Source organism: Seriola aureovittata, chromosome 4 (genome assembly GCF_021018895.1).
Source record: "Seriola aureovittata isolate HTS-2021-v1 ecotype China chromosome 4, ASM2101889v1, whole genome shotgun sequence".
In the NCBI taxonomy this organism is placed as follows: domain Eukaryota; kingdom Metazoa; phylum Chordata; class Actinopteri; order Carangiformes; family Carangidae; genus Seriola; species Seriola aureovittata.
The window spans coordinates 11,329,110-11,356,898 of NC_079367.1; the positions used below are offsets into that span (position 1 = coordinate 11,329,110).

At 39.4% G+C, this 27,789-nt stretch overlaps 1 protein-coding gene across 6 annotated transcripts; it reads right to left on the minus strand.

Moving 5' to 3' along the window:
* Nucleotides 1–692: 692 nt before the first annotated feature.
* Nucleotides 693–27,309, minus strand: LOC130168215 (acetylcholinesterase-like). 6 transcript variants are annotated; one of them, XM_056374897.1, is made up of 12 exons: nt 27,093–27,309; nt 25,489–25,797; nt 23,271–23,505; nt 22,823–22,955; nt 22,562–22,713; nt 21,753–21,939; nt 20,984–21,294; nt 18,892–18,908; nt 18,699–18,768; nt 18,446–18,603; nt 17,882–17,908; nt 8,332–9,833 (listed from the first exon to the last, which is right to left on the minus strand). In XM_056374897.1, exons 2-12 carry the CDS (start codon nt 25,787–25,789, stop codon nt 9,691–9,693), a joined length of 1,734 nt encoding a protein of 577 aa, XP_056230872.1. In that variant the 5' UTR covers nt 25,790–25,797; nt 27,093–27,309; the 3' UTR covers nt 8,332–9,690. The 6 variants fall into 6 exon arrangements, with proteins under 6 accessions (XP_056230871.1, XP_056230872.1, XP_056230868.1 ...); XM_056374896.1 differs by lacking the exon at nt 8,332–9,833 and adding an exon at nt 693–755 and having other exon boundaries at nt 18,699–18,908; nt 27,093–27,294; XM_056374893.1 differs by having other exon boundaries at nt 18,699–18,908; nt 27,098–27,297.
* Between the last annotated feature and the right edge of the window lie 480 nt (nt 27,310–27,789).

The window sequence follows — 27,789 nt, forward strand, 5'->3', positions numbered from 1 at the left end:
CAGCTGGAAATTTGTAGAAAAATGCTTCATGACCCTTGCAAGCCAAGTTGTTATGTGGAAATCACACCAGAAAGTGGCAGGGTAAAAATTCCTTTTGATGCATCCTTTTTAAAAAATCTTGTGATACAAGAAGCTTTTGGACAGAATAACGACTGGTTGGTCATGTGACACTGCTAATGTGTTGCTTCCTCTGTAATATTTTTCATTACGGTACACAAAATGCTGTATGGCTACTAAGGAACGACTGAGGAACGATTCAGGAGCCACCTGATAGTTGATGAGTCTTTAATTAGTTGTTCCCTAATGACTCTGACACCAGCACTATGAAGATAGATACTGATGAATTACAGAACAGACTTGAGATTATATATAAATGAATCATGAAGTAACAAGTAGTTGATACATGTCTATGAATTTAACACTGAACACACTGAATCAGTTGGTGCCAAAAGGATTTAAAAGCACTGATGCCCTTTTGGTATTGAGAAATGTATTGTGGGTAAAGCATGTAGATAGCACATGAGTCAAAATGGCTGACACCACATGTAAGCAGTCAGATAAACCAATGAAAGAAAACCGTTATGACTGCTGAAGAAGTGTTATTAAGTATATTTCAAAATGAGGAACAGCTGCACGAGGATGATGAGACAAATTAGTCAGTGATGAATAAGAAAGGTAAGCTAAGCAAAATATCACACTTGGTCAGTCAAGTAATCTAGGAATGTCTTCCACAAGCCTGCAGAGAACGCTTTCACCTAGAAACAAAAACAAAAAAAAAATCACGACTTTCCCCTCAGTTGAATCACACTACTGCAGGGACGACACAGCGACGCAGGACCTTGAGGAACATCTGAATGTAACAAGGACGTATGACGTTTCTGTGCAGAAATGCAAAGAGGAATGGAAAGTGTAACCTATTCAACACAGAATTCAACTTAATCTTTCACCAACCCACAAAGGATACATGCGAGTACTGTGAGTGGTACAAGCATTTCAATTACAAACAAATCCATGAAGAACAATATAATGCCCCCCATGACGGAGAGACAGAGGCCCGAAAACATAAAGAACATGATTAGAGACGAGCACACGAACAGTATTCAAACAAAGCAGTCTGTTTTGATCTTGAGCAAGTGCTGAGCACTCCATGGTGTAATGTGAGCAGTCTCTATTCCTTAAGGAAGTTAAGCACCTGCAACGTGACAGTCTATGAGTAGGGCAGCAAGGAGGCAAACTGCTACAGGCAGCATGAGGGGGGACGACATGCACGTTGAAGTATCTGTGCTTTCTTGTAGACACTAATCAAAAGGCAGGACAGGAATGCTGTCTCTTCATGCAGTGAAAAACTTGCCAATTTCCATTATTGACCAAAAATTCATGGAGTCTGGGCACAACCAGTGTCCATGCAGCCATTTAGACCGCCAGCTCCTGTGTACAGTTTGGAGGGGTACTACACTCCTGTAAGGGTGGCGAGGAAGAGCATGTCATACAAGGTGACTGAGCTTAGTCGCAGAGACTATCTGGATTTTAAGTCGTTTTCACAGCTCATGGTCTGAAACAAAACCAAAGAAACAGTTAGTTGGCAGAAAATCAAATGGCTGTGCTAAACGAAAGATGATCCGAAAGTTATCCAATAGGACCTGTTTGACCAAGCATTTAAAATGCTTGAAGTTGGAAAACAGAAGACCAGAGGTTCTCACGGTATGGATCCTAAAAGGTTACACACGTCCACCTTAGATCACTGCTGTGATAAAGAAAGACTTACTTACGATGTGCACAGATGGCAGAATCTCTCACTCCTATGTAGACTTCTGCCAGGCTTTGCAAGTCAGCCAGTCAGAGGAGGCTGGTACCTCATTTCCAAATCCATCTGAAACTTTCATGCTCTCTATGAAAGACATTGTTTTTGCTGCTTTAGCCTCTGCTTGCTCTAGCCTCAATATTGAGTTGCCTATTTCATTTTCCCAATGTTCTGTAACCTACTTTCAGTTTGTAACAAGTGGCTGGGATGACTATTTTAGCTAAACAAGTTAACATTCAATAACTTTTTATTAACTTTTATTAATACATTCCAAATGGAATGAAATATAGATGCCAAACAGACGCAGGAGCCTTTTTTTTCAAATTTAAAAATGCGAGAAGGTTTTGTATTGAATAAATGATAAAATATTGTTGATTAAGCATACTGCCATCCATGTGTGTATAGAATTGGAATATTAAAGATTGAAATTAATACACAAAGTCAGATCAAACTTTTCTTTTTTTCTTTGTGATGTTGGGTAAATATCACTTATTTAATTTAGTTTAGTTTATTTCGAACATGTGCGAGTAACACAACAAAGTAAACTGAAAAACAAACAAATCCAATAACAATAGTCAAAACAAAAATAATAATGTAAACCCAACATGTCCGAAAAGGAGTAGGATGAAGCATATGCTTATTTAAACCTACCCCTTCTCCACTACTCAATTATCAAACATATATATTTACATAAAAAAGAAAGAAAAAAAAGAAGTAGAAAATAAATAGATTAAATAAACAAATACATAAATCATTTATCATTTATGAAAACAGCCAATTATTAAAGCCCTTCTTCCTCCCTGTACCTCGTGAAAACCATGTGTTTGTACCGCTTTTTAAACTGACTAGACTGATAAAAATTGAGAAAAAGGTAATATTTGTAATTAAAAAAAAAAAAAAAAAAAACTTACTCAAGATAGGAGAAGCACAGTTACATACAGGTGATGAATGGAATGGATTGTTTTTAACCACCAAGGGCAAGTCCGAAGTTTTTCATTGTCAATGTCACCTTTCTGCTCTGAGAAAGAAAGTGAAGGAAATCCTCAGTCCATGAAATGTCTTAAAATCCTCCATTTCCTGTAACCAGCAAATGATCAGCAATCCAAGGTCCACCAAGTGCACACGCATTGGCTGGCTCACTTTCACACTGAAACACATAAAACGCTTGCCAAAGTGTTTCCTGTATTTCTATCACAGCACTGTTTACTGTTTTTTTAAATACTGTGATATGTATTTTAATCATTAACCTCCTGTCCGCACACTGACAAACCTATCCACGCACGCAGCGGGTCATTCATACCTCATACTCTGTAGATCTTCTTACCTACACAGCTACGCCAAGTCTCACCCACAACATTTATTTATGTCCCTCAACCCACCTTCCCAAGATTTTAATAAACGTGTTTTAAAACAGCAACATAGAAACCTAAAAAGATCATATTACCAGATGATTGTGAGACCACACAAACCACAGAAATCTTTAAAAAGAAATAAAAAATAGGCACTGTTTTGCAATGGCAGTGATTATAGAGAAAGATGGAGATAGTGTTGGAGCACAAAAGACATTTGGTTTCAATTCTTCTGTGTTTTGCTATGTTTCTTTCTCTTTCCACCTGCTGTGCTTAAAAAGGCTTGGCATCATGCATATGGATGAGTTCAGTGTTTAAGCCTGCCCAATGGATTAGTCTTAAATTGATTTTAAAATTGAGAGCAAGTTCTCTAGAGAACATTAAACACTTTAATAAATAAAAAGATTGAGTGAAATATAAAAGTAATCAGGTTTTTTTTTTCAACCTCTATTAAATCTGTCCATTATTGAGGCAAGTTGATGAAAATATTGATGACATTTTTTCTATAGTGGGAGCTGATTCATCAATGTATCATAGAAACAGTGGAAATATGAATTAAACTGAAACTCATCACATATTTCAGTTAAATTATAAAGTTTTTATTTTTATAGTTTACTAATGTTTACACTTTAGTAGTAGTGTTTCTTCTTCTACATTCTTTTTTTTCCCTTTTTATGGCAGTTGTTTACCATTTGTGTAACACTTCCAGGTGTCCCCTGGTAACCTTGGTAACTGTGTGTTTAACCCTCATGGACTCAGTGGGAACGCGCCTCAAAGTCTGTGAGACCGTGAGGGTGGACAGTGGGATTGGGCCATAGACTTTACTGAATAATGAAGTTATCAGTGGTCAACCAAGTGTGAGACTTCTGTCAGCTGTTGCTCTCTCACAAAGATTTAGCACAAACTGTTTCTTTTATGTCCTGGAGGGCGCTCACAGCAGATCTAACACAGTTTTTATTTTTACACCCCTTTACTCCCTTTACTGACTTTCTTCCAAAAAGCAAAAAAAATCTAGCAACTTCTTGACAGACCTCAGCTACTTTCAATAGAAAAGAGTCACCAGTAATGCCCAACGTCGTCTCTGTTCAGTGACTGTCAGAGACATGGAGCAGCAGTTTGTTACCTAGACAGAAGCTCTCTGTGTGAGAGACAAAATAAGAAAGATATTCTGTCATTTCTTTCCGAGATCAGTTTACAAATAAAATATAGACAACCTCACAGCACTAGCTTGTCTAACCTATGTGTATGGTGATTTTTGTCATGGTTATATAGTGCAGAGCAGCGGCTTGGAAATGGCTTGGAGGTGACTGCTGGTTAACATTTAGTCTCAATGGGCTGTGTTTCATTCACTATTTCATACTTGTCCCATTGTGTGACAACATAAACAGAAAAAATATGTAAAGGAGAAGAGTTATATTGGGAATCCGACTGTATTTAAAATACTGTACCTGTGACAGATAGTAGGACACTAGGCGGAGGATGAGAATGATGTCATGAATATGCTAATTAGTGTATTATGTCATCTAGCTACATTTGGAGACTTTTCCAGCAGGCTTTAGCTACTTTCCATTGAAAGGCGTAGTTTACAGTAGTTACACAACACCATCAGTTTCAGCCATATAAGTTTTGACTTAGTCTTTTTTTTTCCCATGGAACTTAAAAATATTGACTTTTCAATGGGATTGGTTGTAGTGGTTTCCATTAAAACCAAATGATCTACAGTTTTTATTGAAATGTTCTACACACATTGTGTAAGCCGTCCTTACAATCTTTAAAAGAGCCTTTACAAGTCACAATACTCAGTCTATTTCCAAAACTAACCTTGCATGCAATACTGAAGTCCAGCTGTCACAGAGTGTGGCCTATTGTCAAATCCCACAAATTAAACACAGGTTTTTAAAAAAAAAAAGAGGCCAAAAATCCAATACTGCTTCATGCATTCTGTATGGTAGACAACATTTCAGCTTTTGCTCTTTATATAACAAAATCATTATTTTTAAGGTTTTGACAATCATCCTCCCTGCTTTAGGCACAATATCCCATTTGCTTTCCATCACATTCTTCCCATGATTTTTGATCTTGAAGAGGAAAACAACTTATTCATTATGTGAACAATGCAGCGTTTGTGGACAAACAACAAGGCACAGATGACAGAGTCTGTGATGTCATGCCAATGGTTAGCCTCCAGATACTTAACTGATCGAGATGCTGACTGTGATGGGATGCAGAGGTGTTTTATAACAACAGCATGAACATAATTCTTGTTATTGCCATGGGTCATTGGCACTACCGAGTCCAATTCCAGAAACGAGCTCATGCTCATGGCGGGGCAACAGCTGGGAATTTCCAAACGTTTGAAAAGTTCGATCTGCATCACACCAGTCACAATGGATTCTGTCTTGTGTCTGGCTGCTTGTAAAGTAAACTGACTAGAATGGCCTGTGTTATAATATCTAAATACAAAGTTTAAACTTAAATGTTCACATGCACTACCAGTTAAAAGGCAGGTCTTGACTTTTTTCTTTTTTTTTCTTTTTTCATCCACCCTATTTGGAGGCAATGATCTTTGATAAAATAGGTCAGATTATTTCCCAAGTCATTTTCCATCAGCGACACCTGTCCTCTGCTGTTTGGTGTGGGCACCAGCGTGCACACAGCTTCAGGGCAGAACTTACTGATGCTCACTGTTACAAACTTCTTTAGCCAGAGGGCCAGAGGTGTGTGACAGACTGTGAACAAAGTATGACTTTTAGGAAGGGGCCACAAAAGAAGGTTGTTACAAAACCAGGAAAGCTGCAAGTTTATGCTCCGGATGATATTGATGCACCACTGTTGGGTGGCCTCAAAGATACAGATTTGGATGGAAGCTATGAATAAAGGATGTGTCACGGCGGAGGCTCCAGGTGTATGAGGCGGCATTAGAGAAGGAACGAAGTGAACAGTTGAAAGAGATGGATGTCACAGGAAGACCAAAACCGTGAACTCTGGGAGTCATATCTGTGGTCTCTACATCCCAGGAAAAAGGGCTCGTCGGCTAACAGCTTCCCCCCCTAGCAGACAGTCGCTGCACACAGAGAAACATACAGTCATACAATCTCTTTTCACCTCTTCCTTCCTGAGAGGTTTGCTTCTTAAAATTACACACTTCTTATTCAGTCACACTCAAAGCAATTCACACTGATAGAGAAGAGCAATGCTCCCTCAGTCGCACACACTTTCAAAAATTAGACACTCAACGCAATTCAGTTGCTTTGACTCTGTGTGTTCTATTATTCCTCACTTCTTTCCCACTTTTCCGCGGCACTCTTTGGGAACCTTTGCTCAGGGAAACTAAATCTGTAATCAGCTTAGTCGTGTTGATGCATCAGACATTTTTAATCAGCGGTATTGAAAAGAGAGCAGCTCAACGCTAAGGCGCTTGGCAAAAGCAATGCACAGAGAGGAGAGGAGAGGAGAGGGGATGGAGGGATGAAGAGAGTGGGGCAGGTTTTTTTTTTTTTATCTATACATCCCTCCATTTATTGAGAGGATCAAATGAAAAACATCCTTTAGGAGGTTTGAACACTGCATCACTGCTCTTTGTAATGATTTAAGTAGACTATTTATTTGACTGAGACCAGAGCAAAAAAGGGCACAAATTAGTTTTTTGAGAATGGCACTGTAATCAGCCAAGTTTACCTTGAATTAAAGCTGTTAATGGATGAATCCGATAGAGAACTTCCAAGCATAAACCTTTTCTGTATAGAGGTGTAAACACTAAAGCATTGAGACCTGGTTATAAACTACTCTGTGCTTCTGTATTTTGATGGTAGAAGTGAGCATGTGCTGGGTTGAGAAAATGCTATGGTTGCATTTTCGTCATCTTTTGTTCGATTTAAAGATGCACTGGGAAAGTGAAAAAGAAATATTCATATAATAATCATTACCAAGTCCTTAGCACTGATTTCAAATTTTATCACATATCCAAAAAAGCTCTCCTTTGAAGCAAGGAGAGTCAACGCAAGTCAAGTATACGCAAGTATATGGCGCGTTGCATTGTAAATGCAGAAAGAGGTTAGGACCACCACAGCAAAACAGCTTCTCTCCAGCTTCAAACAGCAAATTAAGAGTAAATGCTGTAAGAGCAAATTATTCAGCACTAAAGATATACCATAAACTTTTGTTGACATTTCATACTTTAAACTTTTTTCTTTAAGTACACAGTATCATCTCTTTCTTCCAGGCACAAGCATTTGATGAGCTTTTACTTGAAAGAGTTGAACTACTAATTGATGTTTGCTGTTTTGCAGGAAAATCCGGCATGATAAACTGTGCATGCAAAATAATTATGTTTCCAATACAGACTATTGCATATTTTACACATCATATTATATTTGAGTAACACACTGACTGATGGTAAGGACTATTACTTTCACACTAATGGTAGTAAGTTCAATCTTGGCTAGCTGGAGCCTTTCTATGTGAAATGCACAGTCCCCTGATCTGCATATGAGCCGTTTTTTTTTTTTTTTTTTTTTGTTTTATTTAAAGTTGTTCTCCAGACATGTTTAAATCTATGTGAAAATACTGTGTTTTGTCCTCATTGAGAAATCAGGCATTGTGCCCCACCCAGGTTGAGGTGAAAGAGCAGTGCATATTAAGATGGCTAGGGGAGGAAACAGCAGAGAGACTGGGCCACAAACTCAGGAGTGAGGAGTTTGCTGTGAACCAAAATCGGTGACTTAGAAGATGTATCAAAATGGTAAGCGTAGTTATTTGTTTATGTTGTTTGTCAGCTTGTAACGGGAAGCAAGTGGCTCTGATAATGCAAACTCTTGTTCTCTGTACTGACAAAGTTTCGGTGACTGGAGAAAGAGCAGTGCGTATCAAGATGGTTAGTCTTACAGAGACTCTGCCACATGTTTGAGCCACAGTCAAACCGGACTGGGATGGGGAGTCTGTTGTGCACCAAAATCGGCAATTAGTTGTCATATCAGAACGGCTCGCTCTCTGTACTGACGAGGTTTCGGGCTTATTTTGCCCACCCCACGTCCCCGCAAGTTGACAGAATTGGTTGCTTAGGTTTGTGACATATGAAACCATCTGGTTCGCTGCAGTTCCAAGGTGGAAATATTCAGTCATGGTGTTGACTGTCTATTTCACTCATGATATGTCTTTTATCATATTAAAAAAAACACCATGTTATCATGAGGGGTGTCTTTAATAGGCTACATTGTAGACCGAAGACTAAGAGAGAACAATTCAAAAGAGAACAATTCATTTTGTATGTTCCATCATCGGGTTGGTACAGGAATAGAAAGCTACAGGTACTTTACACAGCACACTATCACTTACAGGTATAAACATGGTGCTAACATTTAGAGTATGCGAGCTGAGGGAGGCAGGGGAGGTGTACTGTACTTTATATTTTATCTACTATACTGGGGATTAACAGATTAAATATGACAGCATCACACACACACACACACACACACACACACACACACACACACACACACACTCACTCGCACACAAATCTAACTGCAATCTATCAGATATTGAAAGGGCAGTAACATTAATCAGACCATGCATTAACTTATCATGGCTTAAACCCTAAGCTCAGCTGGCAGGCACTAGAGGCTTCAGTGTCGATTACATCACAGAATATGACCCAATCAGCAACTATGGTAAACTTCCTCTTTAATTTAATCTGGAAGCTGCCCTGCATATGGGTAGTCTTCCACTGCTCGCAAATGATGAGCTGCGGTGCTATTGTAACTAGCTATAATAAGAAATAGAGAACATTGCTCAGTACATTTCTCTACCCAGATGTTCCCAAGCAGGGGAAACATATCCAACTAACATGTCATGTAGCCACAATGTAGCTCAGTGATTATAGGTTTTAAGGGTGCAGAGTTGACTTCGAGCATCCATCACACTGCTTTATTGTATTCACCACTTCATTGTGTATACTACGATTATTTCCTCCCTCCCCTTCACTTGTCATTCAGTGACAATATACAAGGACAGTCCATCCCTTTATCAATTTATTCATCTCTCCGTACCTCTCAGTGACACACACACACACACACACACACATCCGTTCCCATTACGCCAGAGCTGCAAAGAGGAGAAGAGGAAGTCTACTTTCCTTCAATGTAGGGAGATGGCTAATTTCCACAAATAGAAATTACACAAAGCAAACCAATTTCAGATCTACAATATGACACATGACTCCTATTCCAGATATGAGTCACCTCATCGTACCATCTTACAGCCTCCTCCTCCACCGAAAAGCAGTTTGTCTTTTTTTTTTTTTTTTTTACGATAACACCTTGCCTTGCAGGACACTGGAAGACAAAACATTTTGTTTACCCTTGGTTCACCTCCCGTTAAAACCCCTGCGTAGTGATTAAAAGCAATCTACTAACAGAGAAATTTCTGTGTTACACATTAGCACACAATTCACATGTGGCTGATTTACTCAGGCATTTGCACAGCAGACTGCAAGACTCCAACATGGTGGAGTCTCGTATCACAGCAGTGTCACATCGTCTGACGTCATCTGGTTTGGCCTAAGTCCTCCACGTCTGTGTTGCAGTGCATTGGACCCACAGGATCTTCATACAGGAGACAAGTGTGAATGTGTGTGACAATCTTCTGTGTCTTGGGTGTGTAGAGACAATCCGGGTGCTCTGACGGTTCTGACAGACACAAAGTACGTTCCAGCACCAATGCTACTTATTTCCCGGGTGAGGTTCCACTAATAGATTTATCTCTAAACAACTCTTTGAACAAGCGAAAGAAATTACAAATGGTAGAAAACAGAGCCGTGCATACAGAACTCTAATTTGCCTAAAGAACAAATGCTTTTTAAATGTATAATCCTCTAGTTTGGTTACATGTTGAAAATAGATTACTTTATTCAGTACTTGTATTTATCAGAAACATCTCTGTTATTTCACATAAGAATCTATCCTTCAGTTTAAATAAACATGACTACTATTCACAGGGAAATTTTACATCACCTAAAGCAAGGACAAACGCAATCAAGCGTACTGTCATATACGGAACTATGCATGAATGGAATTTACTCCCTAGAGATATCACAAAACAAGATAGTAAAACTCAATTTAAATTGTTATTAAGACGGTATCTTTTGACCAAAGAAGTTGAATAGATGTATGAACTAGTTTGCTGAGGTTTTGAATAAAATCTAAATGTGAATTTGATTGTTTTGATATATCGTGGCTGTGGAGGGTCCGTCTAGGAGGTGGAACTGGAATATTGGAGTGAAAGGGACCATGTTTTAATTTGAGATGTTTTGGGAAGACTGGAGTGAAATTGACTTTCATATATTTGATTATATTATTGAGTACTGGAGTGAAAGGAATTAGTTTAATGTATTATTGGACTGAATACTGAGTGAAAAGGACTGCAGTATGATTTGTAATGTGTTGGTACACTAACACAAAACTATTTAAATCTAATATTTTATGGTTTGATTATTGAATTGTTAGGAGCTTGTCTGTCTGTGCATGAGTTGTAGCCCTTGTCCTGTTTGTTCATCTTGTAATGTTATGTGTTGTGTTGTAATGGTTGCACTGTCACTATGTAAAGTCTTGTTTCCTGGACCCCAGGAAGAATAGCTGTTGCTATGCTGGAGCTAATGGGATCTTAATAAACTGAAGCAAACTTCAACAAAAGTTATGTCTGTAAAGAGAGGAGGAGAAATCAGATTGAACTAACTTACTGCATATGGCCAAGTTTTTGATGTGAGTTACATAAGTGACTCAGCCACCTCGGCCATCATGCAGACTGTAGAAGCATACTCCACAAAACAAGCCTGATGGAACTATTATACTGTGCCAGTATGAAACCCATCTAAACAAAATTATTGCACCGTAATATCGTTCTGTATTTTGATATTTTGAATGTCTGTCATTGAGAGTGAATGAGAGTAGGAAGACTTCACTTAATTGTTGCCACAGGAGGAATCGAGGTGATGGAAAAGTTGAAGCCAGGCAAATGAGATGCTTGACGTCTGCTCTCAGACAAGGTTGTGTTTATTTTTGCTTCTCCACGCCTAAAAGTGATCCCCGTGCCCCGTGATAAACCACACAGTGTGCATAAAAATGACTTCAAAAAAACATTTGCGGGACCTTTTTCAATTTCCATGGAATGATGCTATTATATTTCTCCGCTTCCACTCATCAGTAGCCTGATGAAAGCCGGCTGCCTCTCCTTGTATCATTCAGTGTCACCAAATCCGTTCTCATTTTGAAAGTCTTCAGTCTTTCATTACCCTCTCTGTGTGTCCCTTTATCATAGTTTTTTCTCTCTTTCTCTCACTTCCCAGACTTTTGTGTTTATTTTTCTTGGTCTGCAGGAAAACCATTCATCCTCCCTCTTTTTATCAATTGCATTTTTTTCCTTTATCCTCACCAAGTACTTCCTTCACTACCTGAGTGCAGCAACCCTTCTGCGTCTGAAGCCTCCCCAAACAGCTGCTGTATTTCTCTTCCATCATTCCATTTTTCTGCTCTCCCACATCACTGCAGCCTATGTCCATCTTTCCTCATACCTCCCTCTTTCTTTCTCTGTTTCTCTTTAGCTGTCTGGATTTGTCCTTCCCCTAATCGCCTGTCTCATTTGAATGATGGGTGTCTCCGTCTCAACTGACAGCCGGGGTCAGACTCATTCTCACTTTGCCATGGTGTTAAATAGCATTTTCTGGTTAACTCCAGGGGATGTCTGAAATGCATCTTACTATGGGATTAACCAGTTCAGCATGGCTTTTCATGGGCATGCCAATCATGGGTGTGGCTAAAATCTAAAAGAAACTCTTGAAGGTGATTCAGCTTTTTGGTGAAAGGTACAGGAGATGAGTCTCAATTGCTACTGAAAGAAATTGTAGGTTTCTATCAGTCCTGAAGAAGCTGTCTAGAAATTTTTTGAGGGGAAAGTGTTTAAAGTAAAAAGCTGTTAATGCTAATGTTGCTTACGGAGCCATGGAGCCGTTGGCTAGCAAAAATTACGAATAGCTCCTTTAAGTATTTATGTCCATGAGATAAAATAACTTGTTTCGCACATTTTTTGTTTTACATTTGTTGTTGAAAAAAGTGGGAAATTACCAAGCCCTTGCATCCGCTATGCTTTCATTCACTTTGCATTTGAGTTTCACAGTAAAGGATAACATTGCGTCATTTTGAACACAGTCCAGTGCATTACTAACTGATTCTCTTCCTGTATCTATATCCCTCCCTCTCGTTTCATTATTTGCTTTTGTTGGACCAGAAATCAACTTATCTTCAGAGCAAGCACATGTATCAGTGCAATCACCTCAACCACCCTGTGTCCGTCCGTCTCTGCTATCACTGTACATGCAGAAGGGAAGGAAGCCAACATTAGTATTACAAGCTAAGTTTGCACGAACAGCCTTGGGCATGTGGAATCTGGTAGAAGTAAGTGTAGAAGACTAAAGAGTTGGTCTAAAACACATGAGTGATTGTTGTAGATTCCACAATGAAGTTACCAAGTACTTTATAAAGGTACAGTATGTTTTCGGCGTAGTTCAACATACATCATAGAGCAGACACATACTGGACTTAAAGAAGCAAAGAGACTTGCTAAAGAGGCAAAAATACTGAACAAATGCTAAAAGGACAATAATAACGTACTGAAAAGGTCGTCGAAAAAACAAAATAGATGATATTAACAAGTTTTTCCAGAAGCGATACTGATTTTGCTGGTCTCCAGCTAAGGGGCATGAATAACAAATGCTCAGTGATCATTCATATAGGGTGCTGGAGGAAGGCCAACCCGGAAGTTAGGTCACCCTGGTTCCCTTGGCAAAAAGCCAATGGGATTTTTACAGTGGCTTTTGGATCATTGCAGAAAATAAGGTCTGTGACAAACAAAAGCTTTTGATACTTACATGTTTTGTTCAGCACGATAATCTTAACAAATGAACAGCACCTGTATGATTTTTCAAGCTTAAATACAATCGCTAAATGTTAAAAGCTAACGTTAGGCTATAAATGAACTACACCTCAGTCACATGGCTTCAATGTCACCACCGCCAAACTTCCAACTACCTCTTCCACCTCTTCTACAATAGGCCTCTTACAAAACACAACAAGGCTGTCGAGGTGGGCTGATGAGTAGATTGGTTTTTGTGTTCGTCCTGACATCCCCAACTTCATTTAGTCCCTTGTTAGCAACCGGCCCTTCTGAAGCAATGGAAAGCTTAAAAAAATCACGACTGGGGTATTTATTGATGTATTTTATGTCGTAGAATAAAAGATGATACTATCTTGAGCTTGTGTTAAGCACAGAACTTATTTCAGGCATCTTACCAAAAACCCTAAACAGTGTATTATGAAAATGTTGGCTGATGTTTTCAGCTTCATCAGCGTTTCACCACTGTTGCAATAGTACCAGTACCTCAGAGTCAAGCGATTTCAGAGATGATAAGCTTTTTGTAGTGGAAAAGGCACCTGGCAAGGATGCCAGGTAGGTGCATGCTTTTGGATGGTGAACTAGGAAGAGCTAATGAGATATGGGGGCAGACTGGAAGGAGGACATCTCTCATTCGGTCAGGATATACGTCTGGAAAGGAACTCAAGGAAGTCTGTCAGGAAGGAGGGACGTGGACTCCACTGCTTGAACTACTTATGACCTGATAAGCAACAGATATCTTGGAGGATGTACATTAATCAGTCCAACTGAATTGAATCAACCAATCACATTGAGTCCTATAGTCATGGAAGAGTTTCTGTTTCATTTTATTGCAGTGTCAGCTGTCGATGATCAAAATTGGAATTCAAAGGGCATAATATTTAACCCACTTTATTAAAGGTTTGAATACATTATATGAAGCAATAAAGTTAAGAGATATTGGGAAACAGAAAAGTAGCAGAAAAGGATTGACTTTTCTGCTAATAGTCAATGCTGTCAGTGGCATTCCATTGAGAATTTAAATTTCATGCAACGCTTCAGATGTCATTTCGAATGGCTACCTTTTTTTCAGGATCGCAATGTTTTTTGAAAACTCCCGACACGTTGCTGCCTCGTGAAACAAATGTTGTTAGTCTTTCACATCAAGCATTGCCATTCTTTTGACAACGTGTTCGGCCTTGACTACGCCTGGGGGTTGGTAATAGTAATTTCACATGACACACAGTGGGAGGTGTTGTTCTCTTAATTAATGAAGCTGTCACTGTCATGCGCATTAATCACAGCTCACCCCCTGACATCTGTCTCAAAGTGTCATGTCTGAGAACTAAACTGTGGCACTGACATGAGTCAAAACAACTAACCTCCTGTGAAGCAGCTGTTCATCATTCACTGTCATAAGCTGAGAAAATATCGAATCACAACCCTGAACTCCTCAAACAACAAAGGATATAAGAACGACTTGACTCCAGAGGTAGAATGAACATGCAAGACAGCTTCACTTATAAATGTTCTCACCTCTGTCAATATCCACATTGTAGATACAGTTTGGAATGTTGCCATCATGTACTAACTCTCAGAATAAGACCTTTTAGCACCTAAATAATCTCAGTTTACTGTTTGTTTTTGTTTTCTAGCCATGCTAGCATTGTGTCGGTCGCTGCACCACTTCGGTCCACCCTGAAATATCTCAACAAAAGCAAATTGACCACAAAATTGTTATGCAACAACCAGCAACATCAAAATTTCACTTAGTCCAGTCCTATTTTCTTTTTGTTTTCTGACCAAATATAAGCAAAACTTCTTCAGCATCAGCTGTACGTTGTGTTTAGTACTAGTTGGAAAGTCTAAGCATGCCAAAAGCCAAACCTGTCCTTTGTGTTGTCATTTCCATGACCTTCACCAGCATTTGTTTTTAGTATATTTGCTCTGAGCCTACATTGCTGCGACTTAACTGGATCTAATTATGTCTCATAGCAACTGTAAAATGTAACAACACAGATATCGAAACCGTGCTGTTGGACTCATGATTCACATGTCAGTGAATCACCACTCAGGATGTGTTTATTGCACTAATGTAAATAAAGTGCATTTACAGCATGTAGTACTTTTTCTACCTGAGCAGGGTACACACATACAGTGATGGCGCAGGCTGACCTGTACTGTTCATTCATTTTTTGGGGTTTTGGAAAGGTCTCTAAGACAAAAATTCTGCTGTGGCTTTAGTCTAGCTGGTGACACTCCCCCACTAAAATACAGAACAGATGCAATAACTCCTCTATCCAGCTGTATCATTGCCATTTAAGAAGAAAAATTGAGGAAATATTAAAGAGTTGTCTAGTTTTTTTTTGTCATGATCTCACCTCTCTTGATCATGAAAAGAGAGGTGCATCTCCTAAACATAGAGAAGATGTTAAGCCAAGTCTGAAATAACTCCTGTGCCTCCAAAGACTTCCTTATGTTCATTTAAAGATTGCCCTTTGTCTTCTACTTTCTCTTTGTAGTTCTCTTTCTTATTGTCCCTTTCTCATCCTCTCTTTCTTAATCTCCCTCACCCTCCCTCTTGCGCCACCTCACTGTCTTTATCTATATCCATTATGTATGAGTCACATTGACGACTTTGTTTTTCTCCCTGGAAAATACCGAATGTTTTACAAAACAAGGGTGTGGTGATATCACTGTTAACGCTGTCAAGTCTCAACTGATGTTCTTTGCTAAACATGCTTCTTTGGCAACTTTCCTGCTCTCATTATCTTACTTTCCGTCTTTTCCTTTAACTGCATCAGACACAGGCACACACACACACACACACACCCCATCCTTTAAGCAATGGTCAGGAGTCATCCTACAACAGTCACTTTAAAAGGTCACGAAGAGAACAGCATTCTCAACTTTAAGTTTGTATAGGAGAGTGTGTGTGTGTGTGTGTGGGTGTGTGTGTGTGTGTGTGTGTGTGTGTGTGTGTGTGTGTGTGTGTGTGTGTCCGTGGTGGTGGGGAAGGATAAAGATTCAAACAGATTATGACAAAAATAAATTGCTTGGCATTTAAGGAGTTCATCTTAGCAGGAAAAAAAAAAAACACATCAGTTGCTACAAACACCCGTAGATACAAATAACATGATGGAGTCATATCACAGTTGTTTCTAACTTCTTACAAATACTCAAAATACCCCCCACTTCCTAACACACACACACACACACACACACACACACACACTTTGTACCAGATCCTCAAACAATGTAATTACTTTCGCACCCAAGGATTTTAAATAGCATTCAAGGTCATTCAACCAAAGCAGTTCATTTCTCTCTAACATCTCATTAGCTTTTTGTATCAACAGTCTGACCTTTGCTTGGTGACACTGTTTATTATCACATTACTGTCTTCAATGACAGAGCGAGGAGCAATAACACAGTATACTAAACTGTGGAACACTTCTGATCACAAGAATAAATATCATTCAGCAATGGACAGCTACGAGATTGTTTGCCTTTGACACTATAAATAATTCGTGTTGATTGTGATGTGATGCGTTTTGGTGCTTCCTGTGTGTATGACAGGACTGACTAGTGCTAGTGCAGATTTTCGAACGTGACGTCTTTCTTACTGCATGAGCACCCTGACCGCTGCACAGCTCAGAAAATGTCTCTGTTAATAGAAAGTGAAATGATGAAGAAAATTCCCAATGAGCTGCTGATTATGCAACTTCAGTTAATGAACAATGTTTCTGCCAACACCTGATTTTCTCTTGGATTTGTCGGTTATTGATTATTTAAAGAAATCTGATTTAAAATTTAAATAAACATTGAAATAGCCTTTTTTTTAATATTTTGTTCATACAAACTACACATAATGACTCACAATGACCCAATGTCCAACATAGAAGAGTAAAAAAATGTGTGAGTGTCTATCACAAACATTAAATCATTCATCATAATGGATAAAAATTTGATAGATTAAAAGAACTTTATTCATTTAAATAACACCACAGTGTTAATCAACCTTATATCCACATATTTAATGATCAATACAAAGCCTTTAATAATGACTGCAATAATCCCTGATTGTTTTTGTGATAGTATGATGTCGTCTACTAGACATGAAAAACTAAATTCTTCTAAAGTGGAGGGAAGTTCCAAAATTGGATTGTTTAAAAATATAAATTTACACCAATTATGTATATGCCCAGTTTGAACAGAGATAAACAAGTGGGAAAAAATGGCAGCTGTAGCTGGGTTAGCCACTATCTGGTTGTTGTGCATTGTGCAGTGCCAGTACCTGCCTTTGCCAGTGTTGTATTTGGTTGACTTTAAATTCTGTAAATACAAACTTTGAAAACATACTTTACACTCCACTACAAGGTAGAGAGTAAAGTAGTGTAGTGTTAGTTGCTTCTCAGACTAAGTTTTAACATGCAAAACATGTGATTAGTTTTTAAAATATGATGCATTGTTACAGATTAATTTACCCAACATTATTATAAAGCTGTTAGAATTATCTACCCAGACCAACTTCAACATTAAAGTACTGCTTACATGTTAGTAATAAAGGTTCAATAATATTAATAAACATATTCCGCCACTGAATTCAATACGGCAAAAATCAGTTCATTTGAAAAGAAATGCAGTAATCAGATATAAAGTTTACAATAGTACTAGTTTTGTTAATTTTTTCTGCCCACTACTTATTTATGTAAACTGTATGAACGATAGGTCTCTTCGCTCTAATAAAGCAGTAAACAGGTAACCAGTAAAACAAGGAGGAATTTGTAATTACAGTGGAGTATAATCCCACCTGATTTATTACAGGACTGTAGCTCATCTGTGGAGAGAGAGAGAGAGAGAGAGAGAGAGAGAGATTTTTATTTCATTACCTTGCATGACGATAGAAACAACTGTAGTGGACGTAAAGTTGCATGGTGTAATTTGGATAATAGAGCAGTAGACATTGCTTTGCATGTTTCCAAATCCTCTACATGTGCAAATGTGCAGATGTGTGGTGTGAGTGACTAATGAGCTCAGTAGAGAGGTGTATGAGTATTGTTCACCCTGTGTGTGATCAGTGTTCAGTGAAGTGATGACTGACCCTCCTCTCCTCCCACTCAGACCTCCAGCCCTGTGGTGAAGCGGAGGGGGAGCAAGCCTGGATACAAATCTCCTCCACAGGCTAAACAAGGCAAAACGCCTCCCTGGCAGAGCCTGACGCAATGCCTCCTACCACAGAAAACTATAGAGTGTGCGTGTTGACTTTTGTGTGTGTGTGTGTGTGTGTATGTGTGTGTGTGTGTGTGTGTGTGTCTGAGAGAGAGAGCGACGGACATAGATAGAGAGGTGGAGAGATTGTTGGTGCGTGTCTAACCTGAGACTCTCTGTACATTTGGTAATAATTTGTTCCAGAGACGACACTCTTGAGCTTTCATCATCGTCTTGTGTTCCGGAGGGTTGTAGTTCAGAGTAACATAGTCCTGCTTCTCAGGGGTGAAAACGGGCCAGTTAGCTCCATCAATCCCTGGATTCCTGACAAAAACAAAAGCCAATCAAGACAATTCAGCCGTGTCATGAGAGGTCCTCAGACTGTTTGAGAGAGTGATTGACTGTGTGATTATGCGTACCCTGTTCGCGCAAAGTTGGCCAAGTGTTTCATGATCTTCTTAGTCATGTTCACTTCATTCTTTGTGTATCCTAGGAATGCATTCAGAGGCATCCCAAAGACAAATTCAATCTCATAGCCGTGCATAACACCCATCCATTCTGGCCATGGATTGACGGAGGACCTGTGGTCAAATAAATATAGGAATGTCTTACCCCCTCCTTGTGAGTATCTGGAAAAGAAATGGACAATATTGAGCTATTTTTGTACTTCTCTAGGTCAGGTGAATTAGAGAAAATAAAAGACAAACAAGCTGCATGTGCTGGAACAATCACAAGAAATGAGCAAATCACTGACTTAGTGCCAAGCAGCACAAGTTGAACCAAGAAAAGCAGCCTCAACTTGTGCTGCAGCACAGTATATTAACCAGCAAGGCACTGCATTGACCTGTCGAATAACTGCAAGTGCAATTTTCCATCACTCAGATTATTTTACTATTTAAGGTGAACATCTTATTTCTACTGTTTACATTGCGCTCCTTATGACAAGCTATAAAGACTGCCAGAGTGATAACTTTTCAGAGTTGTAACATTCTATTTCATAATAATATAAACCGCTGTGCAGTGTTGTTGGAAATTATGAATAAATGCAAAAAATGAACATGCACATATGTCCCAATGAGCATTAATATGCAATGAGCAGGTTGGTACCAACTCTTCAGAGAGGTCAGAGTTCACCATCCTGATGGCGCGAGAAAAGAAGCTTTTTCTTCTGTCTCTCTGTGTTGCACTTGCGGCAATAGAAGCATTTGATGGAATGCATAATTTGGATTACTTCAGCGCTGATTTTGTACATTCCTACATCTTGTAGCAACAGGTGCTAAGAGGCGAGATCAAGATATAGTTGCTAATGATGTACAATGTACTCAACGGTGTAGGTGTGAAATAATCAGTAATGATCTCAGCGGCTATTCTCTTTCATGAGAAATGGCCTGTTCAAATGTGCGCAGTGAGATGGACATTCTTGGCTGGGACTAGATGAGACATGTGGATGAGGAAACGAGGCAAGAGCAGCAAGACGAAATGAAGTCGGCACTGCAGTCCCCAGACTTCATAAAGAAACTGTGACTCATTATTGCCCCTGCCCCGAGCACTGCACCAGAGTTATTATTCTATTGTATTTTTCATTAGTTTTTATTTCTATTTCTATTTCGTCTTTAATTTTTGTTTAGTTTCTGTTTGTTTCCAGAGCAGGTTTGCTCGTTTCAGTTTAGTCTTTATTTAGTTTTACTTGTTGAATGTAAATTGGTATGTGTAGTGTTTTCGTTTTTAATAGCACCAATGCTGCATCATGCTTGTTGTGTTGTTGTTCTTTATTAGTGCCTGCTTACTATGACAGCCTTAACTTTTAATACTGCCCGCCTTTAATATGAGGCTTCTTGTTACTGGTGTGGAAACATGCATACCAGTCTGTCCTAATTTGTGCTGATGAACATAGGTGTTTACGTTTAAAAAATGTGTTCATGACAGCGTTATATTTATGTAGTATTATTGGTGCAAATTTGCAATATTGGTCTTTCTTCGTGTCGGTTGTATATTTGAATTGCCTCCTGGATCATTTGTGACTTTTAGTTTGTGGAAACAAGAAGAAATTGAGCAACTGAGACTTTAATTTCAGTCTTTATGCTAATGCTATAACTCCTCCTCGGAACAATTATCATTGTCTGTGATTAATGAAGCAAAATACTTGATATTCGTCATGATTCACATATTCACATAATAAGATCCATCCATCCATTTTCTAGCTGCTTATCCAGATTAGATTCATGATGGGGAAAAAGGGAAAGCAGAGCAGCCTAGATAACTTTTCCTGCTAGAATCCCCAGGTGCTCACAGATCAGCTGGGAGAGTCACTCCAGCTTGTGTGTGTGTGTGTGTGTGTGTGTGTGTGTGTGTGTGTGTGTGTGTGTGTGTGTGTGTGTGTGTGTGTGTATACGTGTGTATGTGTATATGTTGTATGCATGTTCCCCACCAATCAAGTTTTCTAATTAAACTGAAAATTCTGTCTCCTGTATACAAGCCAGAAACCCTCTGATGCAGCCCTTCGCATTTCCTCTTTAACACAGGGATGTTTTCAGTCTGAATGCCACGTAACAACCAGATAAGAAAAAAAATAAATCTTTTCCCTGAATATTTGCTGCTAGAGCACAAAACCTTCCTTCTCAATCCACTTCTGGAATTTTCTTTGGGGTCATTCCTTATAGCTACAAATCGGACCACATCATTAATATGCAGAATTTTCCTTTACCTTTGAGCGAACTCTATCACAGGACAAACGAAATGCTGGTCTCCAACCACACTACCCAGAAAATCGCGGTTTTTCATTTTGTTTTCCTCATCTGTCCAATCAGTGTACTGGAAAATGGCCGCCTCCCTTGTGATGTTACTTTTTTCTTCCATTATAAGGTCCACTCCTTTAAGGAACTGCTCTCTGGTAATGAGACTCTGACCAGTGAGGCTATATCCAGGCACTCCATAAATTAGGAAGTAGGTCCCTTCGTCCTTGTTTAAGCCAAGCAGCACCTCTTTCTTTGGGAGCTTACCGCTACTCAGCAACACCTGGAGGGAAAAAAAAAAGATAATTTGGTGTTTATGATACAAGATGTTGTACAAGATTTAAATAAAGCTGATCCTCCAATGTTAACATGGGCCTGCAACATTTTTGTTTTGGGCTGCTGTAACTACCCAGTGAGCAACTAGGCTACAGTTGGTTGAAGTTTAAGTTTGTTTGACTTCCTCTATTCAGGTTACAAATATTATGTCATCTGAAATTCAGTGTATTTTTCCATGTGTGGCAGCTGGAAATATAGGGATTAAAATGCTGTTGTAACAGCGGGTGACCAAACTACATATAGACAGTTAAGAATTTATCTTTTGGACAACGTTAGTTTTATCTTTGATGCCTTCATGTTGTTTTGCCTTCACACCACTAAAACTGCACATCCCTCTAAACTGAGAGACTGGGTTTTGCTTCCTCAGAGATAAGAGAGTGAGAATGTACAAACACATACACCTACTTCAGGTTTATCTGGTAGGAAGTCCCCATCAACAACAGGGACAAAGAGTGCGCCTAAGATTGAAGGCTGTGCGGGAGCATTATATTGCTTTTCTGCGATTTCGTAAGGATCAGCCTTCTGCAGACAAGCTTCCAGTTGACCTGGAGGAGACGTGGGACACTTCAGTGATGATGCCAGCCTCAGGGCCCTGGATATTGACAAAGAAAGGGAGCAAGCCAATCAGTAAAAGAAGGGATAAAGAGGAATGTGAGAAAGAAGAAGAGGATAGGACAAGAGGGTACGAAAGAGAGGTGATTGTAGATGATATACTAAATTTCATGGCGATACATCCATTAGTTGGGAAGACATTTCACTTCAAATAAAACAAATGTCAGCCTCATAGTGGCTCTAGAGCAAACATTTCAGGGGATTTACCAAGATCATAAGGATACATTATTTGGGAATCATGATGTCTGCACAAAAAATATGTGCCAATCCACATAGTAGACGGAGAGATGCGTATATCTCAGGATAAGTGGAAACTTTGGCCTGCTGGTGGCAGTGAAGCAGAACTCTTCAGGAGTCACAAGTCAGGGCACCTCAAATGTCTGTACATAATTTCATCGCAGTCCATCTAACAGTAATTAAGACATTTCACTGAACTGAACTGGTGGTGCTACACACAAAGTCAAGGCATCATCAAAGTCGATCGGATTCACCCCTAGGGGCAGTGAATGTTTCATGGCAAAATTTCATGGCGGTGAAGCGCCAGACTAACGTATATTATAAGTGAAGACTCACAATGAAACATACATGTATATACACAGTACCTGTCCCAGGACTCAGTTAGGCTGACTGTGCCCCAGGGTGCATTAGGAGAGCCACTCTCCATCACAGCCCTGTGAAAAAGACCATGGCTCCCTGGAGACAGCAGGTGGAAGCCCACAGATCCTGAGCCAGCACTCTCCCCAAACAGAGTCACCTGGACACAACAGCAAATCAAAACCCCACAGCTTGTTTTATTCTTTGTTTAAACAATAAAAAAAAAAAATAAAATTTCCTGATTTTAGATAGGAAAAAAAAAAAGTTACCTTGGAAGGATCACCTCCGAAAGCAGCAATATTATTGGCCACCCACTGGAGGGCTAAGCGCTGGTCCAGCAGACCCGCATTGCCTCGGATGTCCTTGTTGTCAGGAAGAGACAGGAAACCAAAAGCTCCAACTCTGTCATTGACAATCAGAAGAATGAGGAAACATGTTCAAAACATTTAACTGAGGATAAATGACACATTCTCTTACAATCATAGATTCAATGGTAATCTAAATAAGTACAAAGAAGTTTATTGAATACAGTATAGTTGTATAGGACTTTACTATTTACAAATGTCTTAGCAAAGCTTTCAAACCAACTGGCATTTTTTGTCGAGCAGGCGAGAATCCAGTGTCACACTTCCGGCTAGGCTGCGTTTCCATTTACCTACAGTAACTATAACGACTCATTGACAGTATTTCACATTTTCAGCTTACATCAGATCTTACCTGTAATTCATTGACACTACAACAACACCCTCAGATTTACTCAGGAAGCGGCCGTCATAAATGTCCAAAGTGGACGTTCCTGCAGAGAACGCGCCTCCGTAGATCCAGACGAGGACAGGAGCCAGTGGTGCGGGCTGAGGCTGGGTTTTATTGAAATGTGGGGACCAGACGTTCAGGTAGAGACAGTCCTCACTCATAAGAGTGTTTGGGTTCCACATCTCTGCACCTTTGAACCCTGGCAAGAATAATCATATTAATCACCGTCAAGAGAGATTGATAGACTGTATTCACACAACAGATAAATACTCTTATCTATGTTCCTCTATATCTTTTATTACACACAATATTTTGAGATTAGATATTAGCTAAACTAACAGTATGTAGCCACAGCTCTCAAACAGTTACAGAAACAGTAAATAGATCTACTAATTCCTGTTTTTTTTTTCTTTCTTTCTTTTTGATGTGTGCTGCTTTATCCCAAGCAGAAACAGACATCATTGCCTACTTTCCATATCTATTTGTTTTGTCATATCTATTTTTAGAGTATGTTTTGGGCGTTTTTCTCTGTACACATGCCTGTCACTGGTCGTAGCTGGCCTTCCAGCTACCACTGACAGGTGGCTGTGTCTGTAAATAGCTATGTATCCATGACCCAGCTCCAATTCAGTCTGTGCATGTCTGCTTATGAATGTGTTCAAGAAAGCACGTCTTTGTTTGCTTAACTGATAGCTGATAAAATGGCCCCAAACACTTGGATTGTTTCCCAAGATTTATTACCATCTCAAATACAGTAATAAACCATTCACTCACACATCAGGTTTAGGTGTGGCTGTGAGTATATGTGTGATATGGTCTCATATAACTGCAAGTCCCCACAGAAATGCCTACCATGCCATACCACAGTGGCCATTTAAAGTCATCTTTCATTCAAGCATGTACTTGTACCCTTTTTACGCCAAAAATAGCCGGTATAAGCAGGTTTTTTGAACGTGGGTCAACCCGCAAATAAAGACGATTGACTCCTTTTACACTGAGTTTGCCTGAGAGGACACACACAAGTGCAGGGACCAGTGTCATCACATGCAATTACAGAGCACGCACACAAACACACACACACACACACACACACACACACAGACGTATGGGGAGAAAGAGTGAGCTGCTAGCTGCAGTGCAGACTGGTAAAACAGATCTGTAGCATCTCCCCAGGGTTGGTGCTCCTGTACGTATCAGAGCCACCGTGTGACAAGCTTTGAACAGTGATTTTATGTTTTTGAAACATTTTTTGGGGCTCCAGCTCACTCTTTCATCCCTGTACCATGTAGCAGCGGTGTTTCTGGCGTAACAGCACCGTGCTGGGCAGGTGTCAGGTCTGTTTGCGGTGTTTGTGCTCTGAAAGACGTAACAGCTCGGAAAAAGGGCGAAAAATTAGCATGTTCACTCAGGTGTTGTGTTTGCATCAATTACGATCAGAGCCGGAGCCGATAAATACCCTTGTCTACTGCAGAGTCATTTGACCCGGGAGTGAATGCTGACTGTACCCTTTTCCATTGCAGACAAAAGCCTGATGTTAGCAAGTCTTAGCAGGTTTTTTTGGAAAAGTGGTGTCTGGTGTCTTCTCAGACTTTGGTTATTCAAGCAGACACACTACTAAACCAGATTCAACTACGTCTCATTTAGCAAAGTTACAACTTAAATGATCCGTCCATTAAATCTGCACCTGAAGTTCAATTTACTATTCATGTTTAGTAACGCTCAGCAAAATGGTTTTTTTGCATTATGGGAAGTGTAAGATTTGGGAAATATAAGGTTTCAGAACTAGAAATATTCTAAAAGTTCAAGACTAAATCTTGACATTTGTTGCATCGACTCTGATAATTAATTATTGTCTATTGTGAACACCCCAATTTTAAGGCATTTCAAATTCTAGAGGGGAAAGTGACTGGAATGATTATCTTATCACAATCTGTTAGCTCATTCTGAGAGTTCAACACATGTCCATTAAAATTCTGATGGCCTTCTGAATAGTTCAGTGTTCAAGCTGTCCTTTGGGTTTTGGGGCGTCCGTATAACCTTGGGCATTGTCAAGTACTGGATTTTTCAAATATTGAGCCACCTTTTGGCACAAGACCCACTTGAATAATTGACAGTATGCATGTACACAGTGGTAAACATTACACATATGCATTGTGTCCATCCATGTAAAAATGTATCCTACCTGGAAAGGCAACATCTGGCAACTGGAAGCACGAATTTGGGAATTCGGTGGCGTCTCTCACCCTGTCCCATCTCTCTGCTGGTTCTGCAGCTCTGAATCTCAGTTTTCCCAGAGGTGGTTTTGCATAAGGAACTCCGAGAAATGCTCTAACATTACCGTCCAGCACTGAAACCAACTTCCCTTGAACTTTACCATGCTTCGTAGTGATTACGAGGTCATCTTGAGTGGCAGGTGATGCACTCAGGACATGAAGCAACAGAAGGAGAATGGTGAAGTGTGTAGATGGAGAGACTGTCGCCATGGAAAATCCTTGGTGGAGAAAACATGCGCACACAAACACTTTATTATTATTATTATTATTATTATTATTTACGTGTTTAAATGAAGCTTATTAGATTGAAACATTTCATTAGATAATTACCAGTAATGTAACTGATTATCCAGCACAGCGCACATGGTCTTAACTCTACTTCATCACTCAGAAAGTCTACATTCATACGCTGGCTTTGTGTTTTCAAGCTTTTACAATACAGCACTGTGGATGCTGACACTTTCAATTTCCTTCAGTTACAAAGAACTTATTGGCTTATACTTTTACGTTCCTTTGTATTTCTATGCTGTACTTTCTATGTATGCCTTTTGGTGTATCTTTTATTTCAGTAAAGGATTTCATTGCTTTCATAACCACTAACATAACCCAGGTCAGTTTAGGGTGGTATCTAAAAAAAAAAAACAAAGTTTATGTTGTCTTCTTCTTCTGCCACCACTCTGTACACCATTTCCATCTAACTATAAGTAATACGCTTTATTGAAAATGTATCACCCCGAATACGGATTACATGAACATCACAGTTTCCTTCAACATTTACTACAAATATATGACAGTGGTCATGTCCTGTGTTTAGGGTTCATGGAACTGGGCTCAAGGATCAGGGACCAGGATTAAATGGTTGGATTAATTATGCCTTGTGCAGTAAAAATAATTTTTACTGTACAAGACATAATTAGACTCAGGAGCATTCAGGCATTCACTTGTGGAAAATACCAGCATGCTTTCGTTACTGTACTTTACTTGCTCGATGCAATGAATAATTTGGCAGGTTGATTTTTCTACATTCAACCCACACCTTTAGCAAAGCAAATTGTGTATCAAATTTACATACTACTACAGCAGAGTGGCACGTGTGTGTGCGTGTGTGCGTGTGTGCGTGTGTGCGTGTGTGTGTGTGTGTGTGTGTGCGTGTGTGTGCGTGTGTGTGTGAGAGAGAGAAAGAGTGAGGAGTGGGGCGTCATTCCCACGGCAAGTGTGTCGCGTTTTATTATAATCCTTAAATATTTGGAAACTTTAAGGCCGTTACCAGTTCGACGATGACTCATGAAGCCGGGATACTTTCAGAAAGCCACAGACTAAACAAACAGCAAAGCTTCCAGAGTAAAAGCCGCGCACAGATGGATCTTAAGGAGACGCACGCACCTACAGATTCATACAAGCGACTTAAAAAAAAACAAAAAAAAAAACAACAAAAAAAACAGTTATTGATGGTGAAATTTCCAGGATAACTTTATAAAAAATAAAATAAAATAAAGGTTTATTGACGTCTTACCTTACCAGTTGTGCCGTTTGTGTCTGTCTGGGGTGAGCGCGGACGGAGCAGTGATTGGGTGAAGAAGGCGTGGACTCAGAATCCCTCTGTCCTGGGCTAGCCCTGTCCGCCACCCACAGTTTCTATTGCTACCACTCCAATATGATATCAGCACTGTATTTATAACATATAGGCTAATCAAGAGAAAACACTATAGACAGGTAATTTGACCGGCAATGTTTTTCTTTTAATAAAGAAGAGTACCAGTGCAGCAAAATGTAGTTAAAGTAAAAGTCCTGGGGAAAATACCCTTTGGACCTGTAATATTATTGTAGTTGCATTACTTTTTTAGATTATTAGTACAGATCAATTGCAACAGTATTGTACTGTAGCATAGGTTGAGGTTAAGTAGTTAAATCTAAAGGGTCATGATATGATTAATGGGGGAGGACACAAATTTGTGTTCATTTTTCAGACCTGTTTTTAGTCTTTGCTTCTTTTTTTTCCTTCGACTCTCTTCGGGCCCCAAACAGTTATTTAAATGTCACCACTGGAGCAGTTGTTATTGAGAGCTTTTTTAGTCTTTTTAACATAATTATGCACACACATTTACCAAGGGAAACAAAAACAACACTTTATTACAAAACAAGAGCAACAGCCACAAAAAAGGATAAAGTACAAGTTTTTTTTTTTTTTTTCAGCAACTCCATGTATTCCT

Bases quoted from the DNA above. Each gene is read 5' to 3' on its own strand.
- LOC130168215 (XM_056374893.1), bottom strand. From the start codon at position 25,789: ATGGCGACAGTCTCTCCATCTACACACTTCACCATTCTCCTTCTGTTG. The intron at 22,714-22,822 runs GTAACTTTTTTT...TGTTGTGTCCAG, and splicing joins TCGGAGGTGATCCTTCCAAG to GTGACTCTGTTTGGGGAGAG. The intron at 9,834-17,881 runs GTGGGATTATAC...TGTGTCTGTCAG, and splicing joins ACAGTCCTGTAATAAATCAG to AACCGTCAGAGCACCCGGAT.